The sequence below is a fragment of the Rhinatrema bivittatum genome, chromosome 1 (assembly GCF_901001135.1).
Source record: "Rhinatrema bivittatum chromosome 1, aRhiBiv1.1, whole genome shotgun sequence".
Classification (NCBI taxonomy): domain Eukaryota; kingdom Metazoa; phylum Chordata; class Amphibia; order Gymnophiona; family Rhinatrematidae; genus Rhinatrema; species Rhinatrema bivittatum.
Genome location: NC_042615.1, coordinates 724,611,052 through 724,627,914, shown reverse-complemented (window position 1 = coordinate 724,627,914; position 16,863 = coordinate 724,611,052). Strand labels below are relative to the sequence as shown.

General features: G+C 41.6%; 1 protein-coding gene across 1 annotated transcript in view; it reads right to left on the bottom strand.

Annotated features, from left to right (window-relative positions):
* DHX29 (DExH-box helicase 29) overlaps positions 1 to 16,863 on the bottom strand; it is a 226,813-nt gene that overhangs the window by 67,987 nt on the left and 141,963 nt on the right. Inside the window, exons 17-18 of the mRNA XM_029577204.1 lie at positions 15,768 to 15,852; positions 7,089 to 7,177 (exon numbers count right to left, since the gene is read on the bottom strand). Of these exons, the coding sequence (XP_029433064.1) occupies positions 7,089 to 7,177; positions 15,768 to 15,852 (174 nt within the window). The remainder of the gene's footprint in view (positions 1 to 7,088; positions 7,178 to 15,767; positions 15,853 to 16,863) is intronic.

Below are 16,863 nucleotides of genomic sequence, written 5' to 3'. Positions count from 1 at the left end.
CTAAGGAAAATAGGAAAAAGCATAAGCATTGGCAAGTTAAATGCTAAAGCGGGCTAAAAGAGAGTTTGAAACGAAGCTGGTCTTAAAGGCAAAATCTCAGAATAAAAACTTTTAAAAATATATCTGAAGCATGAAGCCTGTGAGGGAGTCAGCTGTACTGTTAGATGATCAAAGGTTTAAAGGGGCACTTAGGGAAGATAAGACCATTGCAGAAAGACTGAATGATTTCTTTACTTCGGTGTTTACTGAAGAGGATGTAGGGATGATATTTTTACAGGAAACTATTTTCAATGGTGATGATTCAGAAGAACTGATACAAATCACTGTGAAGCTGGAAGATGTAATAAGAACATAAGAACAAGTCATACTGGGTCAGACCAAGGGTCCATCAAGCCCAGCATCCTGTTTCCAACAGTGGCCAATCCAGGCCATAAGAACCTGGCAAGTACCCAAAAACTAAGTCTATTCCATGTTACTGTTGCTAGCAATAGCAGTGGCTATTTTCTTAGTCAACTTAATTAATAGCAGGTAATGGACTTCTCCTCCAAGAACTTATCCAATCCTTTTTTAAACACAGCTACACTAACTGCACTAACCACATCCTCTGGCAACAAATTCCAGAGTTTAATTGTGCGTTGAGTGAAAAAGAACTTTCTCCGATTAGTTTTAAATGTGCCACATGCTAACTTCAAGGAGTGCCCCCTAGTCTTTCTATTATCTGAAAGAGTAAATAACCGATTCACATCTACCTGTTCTAGACCTCTCATGATTTTAAACACCTCTATCATATCCCCCCTCAGCCGTCTCGTCACCAAGCTGAAAAGTCCTAACCTCTTTAGTCTTTCCTCATAGGGGAGCTGTTCCATTTCCCTTATCATTTTGGTCGCCCTTCTCTGTACAGATTGACAAACTAAAGAGTAGCAAATCACCTGGACCTGATGGTATACACCCCAAAGTTCTGAAAGAACTGAAAATGAAATTGCAGATCTGATAATTTGTAACCTATCATTGGGATCGTCCCACATGCTTGAAGACTGGAGAGCAGCTAATGTAACCCTGATATTTATAAAAGTGTCCGTGGGGGGGCCATCCGGGAAATTATAGACCAGCGAGTCTGACTTCAATGCCAGGAAAAATTGTGGAAACTATTCTAAATAAGGTTAAGATCAACAAGGAGGAATCTCAACCAGTCACCTGCAACCTGGGAGTCCCACAAGGCTCTTCACTCTCTCCAACCTTATTCAACATATACCTACTCCCACTCTGCCAGCTCCTCCTCAACCTAAATCTTATCCACTACTTATACGCTGACGATGTTCAGATTCTGATTCCAATTACGGAGTCACTTCATAAAACTCTGGACTTCTGGAACTCATGCCAACAAGCCATCAACAACCTGCTCACAACAACACATATCATTAAAAGTCAAAGAAGGATATGCCAAACTAATGGTCCTCAGAAAACTTAAACCGTTACTAAATCAAACTAACTTCCGAACTGTCCTACAAGCGCTAATATTTGCCAGCACTGACTACTGTATTGCCCTACTATTAAGATTACCATTCACGACAATAAGACCACTCCAAATTCTACAAAACTCAGCCGCACGAATTTTAACAGGAAAAAGAAAAAGAGATCACATCACTGCAACACTGGCTGAACTACACTGGCTGCCAATTGAACACAGGATAAAATATAAAACCCTTTGCACTATACATAAGCTAATCCACGACGAGAAAGCGGAATGGTTAAACACAGCTCTCCGAGTCCATGTCCCACACAGGAACCTCAGATCTGCCAACAAAGCCCTCCTAACTATCCCCTCAGTAAAAACTGCAAAACTAACACAAGTCAGAGAAAGAGCACTATCATTGGCCGGGCCGATACTATGGAACACCATGCCCACAGAGGTAAGATTACAGAGAGACTTCAAGACTTTCAAAAAGAGCTTAAAAACATGGCTCTTTAGAGAAGCCTTTTTACAAGGAGAGCGAGAAAGAGAGAAATGCTGAAAGCTGTACACACAAAACCTTTATACAGCACTAGCACAGTATATGTATGTACGTCATGGTTTGTTTACTACACCCTTAATTGAAATGTATAAATAAGTATTTTATTGTAATCACAGGACAGATTAAACAACACTGAACATATAGACTTTATTATGAAACTATGTTACCGAACTTATAAGGCACCACCCTAATATTAGGAACAGAAACATGTACAATTTACTATATGTGCCTCTATGTAAACCGTTGTGATGGTAATATACTGAATGACGGTACAGAAAAGATTTTAAATAAATAAATAAAGTCTCAATCTGATTCTTAATCAAAACAAGACAGAGTACCTTCTCATTTCCCAAGATGGAAACTACCCACAGCCTATTACCAACCTGACCTCCCAATTAATCCTATCCCCACAAGTCATAAATCTAGGAGTTATACTAGATAACCAAATGAATTACAGATCTCTCATCAACAACATCGTAAAGGATGGATTTTTCAAACTACAAGTCTTAAAAAGATTGAGACCACTCCTCCATTTTCAAGATTTCCGATCAGTTTTACAAGCAGTCATTCTCACTAAAATAGATTACTGCAATTCACTACTACTGGGCCTCCCTGCTAACGCCACAAAACCTCTACAGATGTTGCAAAACGCCACAGCAAGGATCCTAACCAAGACAAACAAAAGAGACCACATATCACCCATCTTAAAAAGCCTACACTGGCTTCCTATCAAATTCAGAATACTTTTCAAAGCGCTCTCATCAATCCACAAGGCATTACATAACATCGCCCCACTCGAGCTCAAGATCCCTCTCCAACCCCACACCTCCGCCAGACCAGTGAGACAAGCTTACAGAAACAACCTTCAGATCCCACCGATGAAGACAGCATTAAGTAAAAGAGCCTTCTCCACGGCCGGTCCCAAACTCTGGAACTCTCTCCCATCAGACCTCAGACTAGTGCAATGCCCCATTATATTTAAAAAAAGACTCAAGACCTGGTTATTCAACCAAGCATTCTCATAACTTCAGCTATTTGAATTCCATCCAATGATCCCTTCATTGGTAACCCCTAGAGAACGCTCCTGTTATTTATTTATCTGTATGCAGTCTAAAATTAAAAACCTTGCCTTATGCCTAACATCTGTTCTTAACTCCAGCCTACATTAGGCTCCATAACTTTTACATTATGTTGTTAACCCCATTTATTTGTATCCAAGTTCTAACTACCTGTTTATTGTAAGACATCAACTTGTCATTGTTACTGTTTAGAATGTAAACCGACTTGATTAGTAATTCTGTTACTGGAAAATCGGTATATAAAAGTGCTAAACAAATAAATAAATAACAAAATCACAGAACACTGAAGAAGACATGGTTTAATGGGACACAGTAGCATGGATTTACACAAGGGAATTCTTACCTTACACCAGTCTGCTACATTTTTTTGAAGGGTTTAATAAACATGTGGATAATGGTAAGCAGGTAGATGTAGTATTTTGGGATTTTCAGAAGGTGTTTGACTAAGTACCCCATGAGAAATTCCTGAGAAAATTAAAAAGTCATGGAATAGGAGGCAATATCCTATTATGGGTTGCAACTGATTAAAAGAAAGCAGAGAGTAAGACTAAATGGTCAGTTTTCTCAGTGGAGAATGGTAAACAGTGAAGTGCCTCAGGGATCTGCACTGGGACAGGTGCTTTTTAATATATTTATATAAATGATCTAGAAAGTGAAGTGACCAAATTTGCAGACAACACAAAATTATTCTGAGATGTTAAATCACAAGTGATTGAGGATCTTGCAAGACTGGAAGACTGGGCATTTATATGGCAGATTAAATTTAATGTGGACAAGCACAAAATGATGCACATGGGGAAAAGAATCCCAGCCTGTAGTTACATGATATTAGGTTCCATATTAGGCGTTATTGCCCAGGAAAAGGACCTGGGTATCATAGTAGATAATACTTTGAAATTCTTGGTTCAGTGTGCAGTGGCAGTCAAAAAAGCAAACAATGTTAGGAATTATTAGGAAAGGATTAGACTCTAGAAGTGCTAGAGCAATCTAATAAACTAAATAGTAGCAAATCACCAGGACCTGATGGTATTCATCTCAGAGCTCTAAATAAACTCAAACAAATGGCAGACTTATTTCCAGTAATCTGTAACCTACCATTTTAATTTGCTTTTATATCAGAGGACTGGAAGGTAGTAAATTTAATGCCAATTTCAAAAATGGCTCCAGGGGTGATCCAAGTTAATTAAAGACTAGTATACTAGATGTCTGTGCCTGGTAAAATGCTGGAAGTTCTAATTAAGAACAAATTTCTAGTAATATGGATAAAAATGGCTTAATGGGGAAGAGCCAGCATGGATTTAGCAAGGGAAGGAATGTCTATCTACCCTACTAGAATTCCTTGAAGGAAATTAATTTGGCTGTAATGTGACTGAATAAAAAAAAAAAGTATGCAGAAATGGTTATGTGAGCTCCTTTTTGGTTACTTAGTCTTTACGATAGAAGTACACAGAATACACTGACATTTTTTTTATAATTTAAAAGAATACAGTTATTTTTTCAAAAGACTGAAACTGTCAACATTAAAGTACATGGCTTATGATAAGTGATATAAAATGTTAGACAAACAATACAAAAATCACATTCTGTAAATGATGGCAGATGAAGACGAACTGATCAATTCACTTTGTCCAGCTGTCTTCTCTGATTTTCTATTACTTTATGTGGATGGATAAATATATTCCAAATACTTAAACCAACACCAGCTCCTCACAAGTTTTTTACCCAATGTTCTCTGAATTTGTTCAAACAAAACTTTGCTTTAATTTTTGCATGCCATAACAAAGAAATGATATGCATTCCAGAATCATCCAGAATATATAAAACTTCATATTAAATAATGTTTACTAATCTAACAATAAATAAGGAAGGGCAATTTCCTAAGCCATTTAAAAATTGCCCTCATAAATGAAGGCTGAAGCCAACAGTGGTCTCCCACCTTACACTCCAGCAATGGTAAAAAGGAAGCAAAATCTAAAAAGTTCCAGGTTGGCAACTTGATGCAACCTGGCAGAAAATCAACATTGGTACCTGCAGACTTGCAATCTTATTTTCAAACTGAAATCCCTGCATGTATTTTCCTTTTCCCAACCTAGCCCTGCTCCTTTATGCCTGCAGGTAAAAAGGTTTGCATACTGTTCATAGCCCAGGTACTTTTACCTTGAGTGATGTGTAAGAGCAATTTTCAAACAGCATTTTTATGTGGGTAAACAAGTCTTGTGCGATTGGGTGTTTAGGATGATAGGAGTTGGTGTCAGTAAGAGTCTTTTCATTTAATTATTAGGAGTTCGGTTTTGGCGGTACTCAGGGTAAGATTAAATTGGGAGAATAGTTGGTTGACAGCCGTGAGATAAGTTTTCCAAAGTTAGAGAGATATAGGAATGGATTCACTGATGGGGATTAGAATTTGGACATCATCTGCACAGATGAAGTGTGTGAGTCCTAGGTCGGATTAATATTTGCATATGGGCAGAATACAGATATTGAAAAGGGTAGATGATAGTGAGGAACCTTGGGGCACACCTCGGGTTAGTTTGATACGTTCAGATTCACTGTTGCCTATTTTGACCTTGTAATGCTGTTTTCTAGATAAGATTCGAACCAACGTAGGGCAGAGCCTGTTTTGCCAATTTCGATCAGTCTGTCTATAAGAATTGGGTGGCTGATGGTGTCAAATGCTGCTGAGATATCCAGTGTTGCTAGAATATAATATTGGCCCTTATCTATTCCTTTGAAGACTGTGTAGGTGAGGGAGATTAACAGTGTTTCGGTGCTACCTTCTGGCAGATCCCCTGGGATGGTCTCGCAGAACCCAGGTTAGTAACCACTATTTTATGTTATTTTTTTTATCAGTGTGTGGATGCTTTTATAATTTATATATTGTGCAGATTGTTTTGTTATTGTGTTTTTATTTGAATGGATCGTTAATTTTTGTTGCTTTTTTAAAATTATGCCTACTGCATGCATTTGTATTGTTTTGCAAATCGCTTTGGGTCTCACCAAGAGAGAGACGATTCATAAACTAAGTATTACATAAAATGTTTCTTTTTAAACAAAATAAAATATATCCCATTAACTTATGCTGCTTGTTACACAATAAACCATGACAGTAACAGTAGCTGGAATTTGAAAAAAACATATGCAGTCACTGTCTGTATAGCAAAGTTAGCTGGATAAACTTATCCAACTAACTTTGGAAGTATATTCAATAGTGCAGTCAAACTATCGAATATTAGCAGGCTATCTTATAGAGAAATGATCGCCCACAGAAAAAAAAGGGGTGGGGCGATAGTGAGCAGGTGGCTGCATCACGATGGTGCGTTTTCGTCCGCCGCAGCTGTGGGCGCGCTGTACACTATTGCCCCTATGGCGCCAATGAAATAGGTGTAGGTATTTCTGGTGCTACTGCTGGCCCCTCATTTAACTAAACTCCGCCCAAACTCCTCCCCATCCCTCATTAACATTTTCCATTCACGAAGCGGCAGTTGTTGCATGCGTTAGGGCGTTATTGCTTGCGAAAATGCCTTTACACACTGTAATAAAGGCTCATCGCGATTTGAAAAATCACTCCCCTTAGTTAGCCAGCTAACTTTATGACAGCTCTTTGGTCCAGCCATACTAAGCTGGCTAAGTTATCCGGCTAACTCTGAATATCAGAGTTATCCAACTAACTCTGAATATCAGAGTTATCCAACTAACTCTGAATATCAGTTAGCCGGACAACTTAGCCAGCTAACTTAACTCCCCTCAATTATGCCTCTGGAACACCCCTAACTTAGCCTGGATAAATTCTAGTGGCTAACTTATTAGCCGGCTAAGTGCATACATTTTCATTTAACCGGATAACTTCTGAGTTACCCAGCTAAATACTTTTGAATATGGACCTCATCAGATCTCAGGCAGTACTGCTTTTCAAATTGTATACGAGAAATCCAGATTTCATGCACATGTATCATTTCTAAAGCTGTACATATTAAGGTTTTGTGACTTGTAACCTCACCTGTTTTCTTTGGTTCTTCCAGTGTCAATTACGAAGACAACATCTGGAATGGTGATACCTGTTTCAGCAATATTTGTTGCCAGAACAATCTGAAAATAAAACATTCATACTTTCAGATCTTCTCTATATTTTCCAGTGATAATTTGATCAGATGGTATATAGAGCCTTGCACCTCTAGTTCACTGGTTCAAATCTGGCTCAGCCTAATCAAGGCCAAAAATGTTACCATCTCAATCCAGTTTCCAGTGGATGATAAATGATAAATCACAAGTACTGTCTTTTTGACAGTTTAAGCAAAAAAGATAAACACTGAATAAGCACAGACAGTGGATTTATAGATGGGCGAACTAGACCTGGGCCTAGTGCACCCCCTAATAGGGTTGGTGGTGCAACTGGGTGGGGGGGGGGGGGGGTGTGAATGGCACGAGCAAGGCAGAAGGCACCTAGTGCACCTAATCCCCTTGCACCGACCCTGTACTTTGTGAACCAATGTTTTGTACACTTCGGCAGTATATCCATTTGGTCCTGGTGCCTTACAAGTTTTGACCTTTTGAATCCCACCAACTACCTCCTCTTGGGTTAACGGTGCATTTAATTTTGCCAACTGCTCGGGGGTAAATTTAAGAAGATGCATCTGGCTTAGGAATTTGGAGCAGCACTCAGGTTGTGTAAAGATTCTTATAAAATTCTTCTAATATCTTTAAAATGTCTTTGCTAGAATCAAATAAATGATTTGATTCTAGCCAGGAAGCCCATTATTATTTCTAATTAAATTAGCGATCATTTTGCCCAGCTTGTCCCCATACAGATATAATTTATGTTTGCAGTGCAGGACACTTGTAGTGGCTCTCTTATGTATCAAGGAATTAAAGGCTATCTGGGTAGAAATAAACTGACATTCAAGACTTTTTTCCTGTATAGTTACTCCTATCTTTTGCTAGCTGTTTTTCTAAAAGTAAGATCCTTCTGTTGCTTAATAAGAGTAAGCAATTATTTCACATACCTTAAGACAGTGGTTCTCAACCTTTTTTCTGTCGGGACACACCTGACAGATGGTTCTCACATGCGTGACACATTGACCCATGATCGTCATGGGGCTAATGTGAAAGTACAGTTTGCATCCAAGGGAACCCCCTGACCCATAATAATGGATGTAAAGCAGAATTATGATATTCCCCATACAACTCACCCTACAAAAAAAGATATTCTGGTGTCATCTCAGTAAAAGCAACTCAAACTCCTTCTACTTCCAGGCTCAATAGCCTTACTTATGAAAAGACAGCAATTTACCACCAATGCATGTCCTCTTGAGAAAACACAACAAATAAGACTTACACAAACGCTTACATGCTAGTAAAATATCTCATCTCGGTAACAGACACAGAACCGACCTAACATACTCCCAGGATCTGCAGTTATGCACATAAACTAATCCGCCCACAGTTACTCCTGTATTATGGAATACACTCAAACAGGAGCAACTCTATCTATGAAAAGGCAACACTACAAATATTAAATTAGGCCCTAAAAACCAATACACCTCTTATTAGGAAAACAGAACTAGCAAGCAACTATAGATCCCCACACAGAAATAATTGTAAAACTATACTAATAAGCAGAATAAATGTTTCAAAACAGCTATGAACAGAATAACATTCAACAATTAAAAACTCATAAAAACTATTAAACATTCTCCAAACACCAATAAAATATTTCAAAAAAGCAGACATCACATAATATTAAATAATTAAAATGGCAGTCAATCAAGAAAAATAAACTTCAAAAGCCACCTTTACTTACTCCCTCCAGCAGCTCTCCTACTCCCCTTCCATGCAGGCCGTGGCACACACCAGAAGGAGCAGTAGAAGCTAAGCTCTATACTCATGGTCCTCTTTCTTAGTGCCCATGTCTCTCACACACACACACCATACCAGTCATGCCCCCATGACCAGTTTCTGTCTCTCACACACCAATCATCTCCCAAACAGTCTTTGACACACACACACACCAGTCACCTTCCTGAACAGTTTTCTCTCATGCCATACACACACACACAGGTTTCCCACTCCCATGTTCTACTTACATACATGGGCTTCTCACTCTCATAATCACTTTCTCTGTCTCACACACACACACTCACCAGTCTCTGACTCCCATGCTTGTTCTCTCCACATGCACAGGCTTCTCATTCCCATAATCACTTTCTTTCTCTCTCTCTCTCTCACACACACACAGGCTTCCCACTCCCATGTTCTACTTACATACATGGGCTTTTCACTCTCATAATCACTTTCTCTGTCTCACACACACACACTGACCTCTCTCATGCATACACACACACAGGCTTCCCACTCCCATGTTCTCTTTTAGATATAAGAAAATTATTCCTTACCTGCTAATTTTCGTTCCTGTAGTACCATGGATCAGTCCAGGCGGTGGGTTATGTCCCCCGTCCAGCAGATGGAGTCAGACAAAGCTTCGGAGGGTGCTGCCATAATAACCAGTGCACCCTCCATAAATCCTCAGTATAGAGAATATCAAAGCCAGAATAATAACATAAGGAGGATGGATCAAGTGCACCCAACAGAACAGAATATCAGCAACGGAGGCAACTGGTGCCACAACTGTAACTTTAACGTGCAACAAGAACTGTCGTGTGGCCTCAAAACGCGGAAGCAAAGCATCCAGAATCAGAGGAAAAAATCAGAAGAACAGGTCGAGCAGGAGCATCCTAGAATCCCAATCAGGGAGGGCGTCTGGACTGATCCATGGTACTATAGGAATGAAAATTAGCAGGTAAGGAATACTTTTCTTTTCCCTGTACGTACCAGGATCAGTCCAGACGGTGGGATGTACCAAAGCTTCCCTAAACCGGGTGGGCTGCTGAAAGTCCTGCTCGAATGACCCTGTCTCCGAAATAGCCAGAGGTTGTTGACTGCAAATGCAGACGATAATGTTGTGCAAAGGTGTGCAGGGACTTCCAAGTCGCCACTCTGCAGATTTCCTGAGAGGAAACGGACCGTGATTCCGCCCAGGACGTTGCCTGGGAACGGAGAGAATGGGCTTTGACACCTAATGGAGGAGTCCGACCCGCTGCAATGTACGCCGCCACTATGGCTTCCTTGAGCCATCTAGCAATTGTAATCTTCGTGGCCGGAGTCCCCTTCCTTGGACCCGACCAAAGAACAAACAAATGGTCCGAGACCCTGAACTCGGTGACTTCCAAGTAGCGGATAAAGCTGCGCTTGACATCCAGGAGCCGTAGAGATCTGGACTCTTCGGCTGCGAAGGACGGGAGCTCCACCGTCTGATTCACGTGAAAAGTCGAGATGACCTTGGGAAGGAAGGAAGGGACTGTACGTAAGGATACCCCAGCGTCCGTAAAGCGAAGGCAGGGTTCCCTGCATGAGAGTGCTTGGAGTTCTGAGATGCGGTGTGCGGAACAAATGGCCACCAGGAACACAGTCTTCAGGGTGAGATCCTTGATGGTGGCGTTACGCAGAGGCACGAAGGGAGGCCCTGCCAGAATCTTAAGCACCAGATTAAGACTCCAAGAAGGACATGGATCCTGGACCGGAGGCCGTAGATGTTTCACCCCTTTGAGGAAGTGTGTGATGTCAGGATGAGCCAAGAGAGAGTGATGTCCGATCGACTGAAGGAGCGAACCCAGAGTGGAAACTTGTACTCGTAGCAAGTTGAGTTGCAGGCCAGTCCCTTCTCCAGGCCGTTCTGTAGAAACGCGAGGATCTGGGGGACCGAGACCCTTCCGGCATGAGTGTCGTGGGCGGTACACCAAGACTCAAAGACCTTCCAGACCCTCATACGTAGGCGACCGAAGTCGAGGTCTTCTGAGCTTTGAGGAGGGTCGAGACTACTACGCGGCGAAGGGGGGAGAGGCTGGCGCCACTAGCATCCACCACCCTGTGAGTCCTGAAGCTAAAACCTGAAACCGAAAACGGGAGAAATTGACAAGAAAAGCCCAAACAAACCACTTACCTCACGGGGAGAAGGGAGAAAAGAAGAGGTGAGCAAGCAGTGCTTCTTGCAAGCCTTAAGACGGAGGAAATATCCTCCAAACAGGGGAAGCACAAGGTTCCCCATCTCCTATCTGCTGGAGTCAGAAAGATACTGAGGATTTATGGAGGGTGCACTGGTTATTATGGCAGCACCCTCCGAAGCTTTGTCTGACTCCATCTGCTGGACGGGGGACATACCCCACCGTCTGGACTGATCCTGGTACCTACAGGGAAACAGGCTTCTCACTCCCATGCTGTCTCTCACACACACCCAGGTTTCTCACTCTTCACATGCACAGGCTTCACATTCCCATAATCACTTTCTCTCACTCACACACACACACACACACACGTCACCTGATCTCTCTCATGCATACACACACACACACAGGCTTCCCACTCCCATGTTCTCTTTCAGATATACAGGCTTCTCCCTCCCATGCTGTGTCTCATACACCCAGCTTTCTCACTCCCATGCTCACTCTCTTCATATGCACAGGCTTCTCATTCCCATAATCACTTTCTCTCTGTTACACACACCAGTCTCTCTCTCATTTCCATGCTCGCTCTCCATGTGCACAGGCTTCTCATTCCCTGAATCACATTCTCTCTCTCTCATTCACACACACCAGTCTCTTTCTCTCACATACACCGTCACCTTACCAACCAGTCTCTCTCTCTCATGCATGCACACACACACTTACAGGCTCCCACTCCCATGCTCTCTCTCACATAATCAGGCTCTCACCTTCCCATGCTTTCTTTCACACCCCCCCCCCCCCACAACACCAGGCTTCTTACGCCCATGCTTTCTCACATACCCAGATTTCTCACTTCCATGCTTTTTCTCTCTCTCACATACACATCAGTCATCTCCCTGAGCAGTCACTTTCATGTCTCTCAAATATACACACACACATCAGCTCTCTGACCAGTTTCTCTCAATCACACATAGGCTGGCTGCCTGCTTCTCTCTCTCTCACTCACTTCCTCTCCCCCCGCCCCCCCCCCCCCCCCCGAGCACAAATGGTAGCTGCAGCAGCCTCCTCCTCCAGCCCCCCGCAGGCCAAGAAAGAAGAATCATCGGCCGCGGGAGACTCATGCTGCTGTCTCCTTTCCCCATTACCGGCTGCTTCGATTGCTTGGGGGCCGATGCTGTTGCCGCTATTTTTCCACGTGGCACGGCTCTTTCTCCTTCCCACGCACCACGTATCACTTCCTGTTCCGGGTCATGGGAGGGGGGGGGGGCCGTGAGAAGAAGAAAAGGCCAGCCACAGGTGTCACTGCTTCTTCTACCACCGCTGCCGTTCCCACTGGGCTTGAACATACTGATAGCCCGGCGGCAACGGCAGCAGGGAAGGAAGAGCAGCGGGAGAGTCCGGGAGCACGCGACACACCTGCCGATGCTTGGCGACACACTGGTGTGTAGCAACACAACAGTTGAAAAGCGCTGCCTTAAGAGACTTAAAATCTCAATTTTATCCACTAATGTGGGGGTAAACTAAATGTCCCATTACCAAAAACCCGCACCAAAAAATGCAAACTTATCTTTTTTTTATTGTATTTTTTTATAAATTGTTTATGCAATATTTTTCTTTAAATTGATTTATAGTTTTTTCTTTTTTGTCACCAAAGGGACGCCGAACAGAGGAGAGCGGGTCCACCATTTTTTGAAGAGGAGTATGGTGTGAGCAGCGTGGAAACGAGCTCATAGGAAGTTTTACATTCAAGGATAAAAGTTTTCGTGTCAGGAGAGTGGCTTCCCCTGAGGAAGAGCAATCGAAACCAGGCCTTGTTGGGGCAAGTGCCGCCTAAGGACTATTGTAACACGCTAAGATAAGTGGTTCAGCTTTTTCAGCTCCCGGTTTAAATCTTTGGCGACCTGACATTCTCTGTTTGAATTTTCTGTTGGAATTCCAGTGTTTTTTTACACGAATTCAGTGTTTAATGATTTGCAGAAAAATAATAATTATTTTTAGAAGTTAAGAAGGAATTAAGAGAAATTTTACAGAAAACTAAAATTTATAAAAATTATAAAAATAATGTCTTAGAAGTTTAATAAAGTACTAAAGGGTGGACGGTGGTGCTCATGATTAAACACAGAAATTGGAGCAGGGCACTAAGGATTAGTGATCCTTGCGTTTTATGAAGCATCACCATACAATTTTAAAAATATTTAATAGGTGTATTAAATTATTACACTACAACGTGGAAAACACACAGAAAAAGGTGACAAAAAAGAAAAAACTATAAATCAATTTAAAGAAAAATATTGCATAAACAATTTATAAAAAATACAATAAAAAAAGATAAGTTTGCATTTTTTGGTGCGGGTTTTTGGTTAAGAGACTTAAAAGCAGAGTGGAGAATGACTTTTCTAAACATGGGCATATGTTCTTTATAAAAATTAGACTACTATATTCAAGTATGCAATGACACAGGAACCAAATTGCCAGAGTTTATACCAGTGTTTCTCAACCAGTGTGCAAGGATACACTGGGGTGCTTTCAGATCTGATCAGGTGTGCCACAGAAAAAGTCACCACTGCCTGATCCTGACCAGCACCTGGACTCTGCTCTCAGTATCTCACACCAACAAGTGACAACAGCAATGGCTTTTACACATGCAGAAACTCCTATCTAAGAATATATGTAATCATGCATGCTTTATCTTTCTAGCTACAGTGCGAGTTCCAGAGTGTGGTAATTAACAGGGAGCGTAGGGCATAGACAGCTGGGACCTACTTTATGCAGCAAATAAACTGCACACAGCACCTCCTCATCTTCCCCAGCTTCCAGCCATCTTATCCCCAGGTTGAGTGAGATATGGAGAGCATGCATGGAACACTGGATGTGAGTCACATTAGGGTTTGGGAGAGGCACCAGTGAAGGAGCTCTGGCAGTTGCATGTGGCAGACAAGAAAACTAACCAAGCCAGCAGCCCACACCACACAGACTTCTCCTTTCTGCATTTGTATATAGGAGGGATCTGTACCATCATGAAGGGTTGATGTGTCTCAGCCCCCTCTCTCCCTTTGTTTTAAAATTTGGGGGAAAGGCTGGTGGGACTTTCTGTGCTTCCCTAGCTCTTTTTTTCTTTTTGGCCGTATGAGTCCTCGCCATGTCTGTAGAGATTAGTGTGCCACACAATTTTGTTAATGTAGGTGTGCCTTGGGCATGAAAAAGGTTGGGAAACACTATAAAACGTTTATACAGCATTGCAAAATAAGCATCTACATTTTCCATCAAAATGCCTGATAAATGAAATTAAAAAAAGAATGGTGTGAAATGTAAGTTAATATATGCATACGTACAGCCTTGCCTACATAGAGAAACTCCCAATCAAAAACAGTCACTAGGTTTTGTTGTTTTTTGTTTTTTTTGGTTTTTTTTTTTTTTTTTAGAGTAAATGAACAAGTATTGGTGACAACAGATGCTGGAAGTATTGTGGTAAGGTAGAGTTGTAATATAATATAGGACTGCTGAAAAGTAATCTGCTGACAAGAGGTCTGCACAGTGCCAGCCCAAAATTCTGCAGATGGCATTTACATTGCAGATTAAACTTTACATATTTAGGATAACAGGAGAGGTCTTGTACAGAGCAGGGGGGGGGTCTCCAAACTTTTGTGAGAAAGGCCATATAGAACATTTCAAACCAATGAGAGGACCATATGAAAATTTTAATGACTACTTTTTAATAGTTTTAAACATTTTTTCAATATACAAAGACATTCGAAATCAATCCCGTGAAACAGACTTAAAATTTAGCATCCTGGTGAAAACAAAAAAAAAAAAATCAAAGAAGAAGTAAGAGACATTATTTTATTCTAGTACAAACGGGCACAACTGTTGCACTAGCAAGAATTATGAAAAGACAAAATACATTTGGCTTCTACCTGGCAAATCTATGATAAAGCTTGACAAGTTAGGGAAAAAGTCCCCAGCAGTCACAGCAGCAGCAGAAGCACCTCACCATCACAGAACTTAATTTACGAGCCAGGCTGTAGCAGCAGCAGCAGCAGCAGCAGCAGCAATATCACTCCAACCACCAGAGCCAGAAAACAAAGTGCTGGGATGCTGGGTGAGCCAGGCTGGAGCCGGTGTGTGTGTGTGGATGGGTAGTGGTGAATGTGCATGTGAAGCAGGGAAGATCGATACACAAGGGAAGAGGCAAAAAGAAGACATTAGCACTTGAGGTATGGTTGGGTGTGTGAGAAAGGGGGTATCCTACCTCCACTAATCCTGGATTCCTATTCCTCATCTTTTCTTCATCCCTACTCCACATTCACTCTCTTTCTCCTCTCTCCCACTCCAGATCCCTCCATCCTCCCTCCCATCCCCAAAAATATATCCTCATCCTCATGCCAATCCCCCTTCTTCTTTTCCTTCTGTGATCATGAAACTCCCTCTCCCACCAAAAAAAAAGAAACTGAAGAAAGAACAAAATAATTATGGAAAATGTTTTGTAAATTAAAATAAAATCTATAGCATTTAATATGCAAATATATGCAAACATGCTGCAGAACTGACACAGAATTTCAGAATGTTTGCACTAAGTTTTCTAACTCTTGCTGCTGAATCAATCCCAAGGTGGCACAGAAACTGGGGGCTATGATTACGTTTCTAAAATGTAATGAAATTGTATTGGATAAGTTGCACAATACCTTCCTAACTCCAGGGGGCGGCAGCATGAATGCTGCTGCCTGATCTTGAGTAGAAAGAATGGAATGCAGCGCGATCAGCTTGTACCTGAAGGGGAAAGGATTAAAGAGAGCTTAGCACAGAAGCAACCAAGCGCAGCTATTATTACAAATGCTACTAGGATCACTAGATGGGTACAAGCTGCATTCAAGAAAGATGAGCTGTACACAAACTCAGGGCCTGAATTATTAAGGCTTTTCTGCCATTCTTCCTCCATAGGGAATAAAGCTGAGCAAATCTGTCCCTAAATCTAATAAGAAAAGTTGAATTAGTACAATGACAGGTTTCAGCACATAACCATCGGCTGTTGGATCATAAAAAGATCACAGCATGGAAGTGGGTTCACACAACTTACTATAAAAAATAGCTTAAATAATAGAAAAACCACTTTATTTCCTCCTATAAAATTAGGAAGACTTGGCTCACATTTAAATCACAGAATTTCAAAGCTTGATGTTGCAGAAATACATTATTGATTGGTATCTAGCACTTGTGTGCGGAGGTCTGTTTTCCATAAACCCTGATACTCACTCACTCAGGCCGATGCATTATCAGCGCAAAAAAAAAAGAAAGTGTCCAAACTGGGCGCATGCTTTTTTTTTTTTTTTTTTAAACGTGCGCACATCCACCTGTCCTGGGCGCTCAATGCAATAGAAAAATGATCTGCCACGCTAAAAGGGACGCACAATGGGTAATTTGTGCATCCTTAGCGCTCTGCATTGGGTGTCCAGGAAAAGTGACTGTGCATCTAGAACAGCCTGGCCTACAGCTCCCTTCCCAGCACTGGCAGGGCTAGTCCTGATTGGTCCTTTTCACCGACATTTCTCAGAGAAAGAACTAATCCCCTTTCAAGCCAGCCTTCTGAAAGGGGATTGGTCCTTTCCCTGACATGTGACAGTGAGTGGACCAATCAGCAGGAAGTGAAGGAGTGAATAAATTAATATTAGTGTTGGGCACTTGATATTAATGTATTCAATCCTTCACTCACTGCTGGCAGGGGTTCTGATGGGCCAGACTTGGGGATGCTGTTTTGTGTGGTTCCCCCTATGATGAACCACA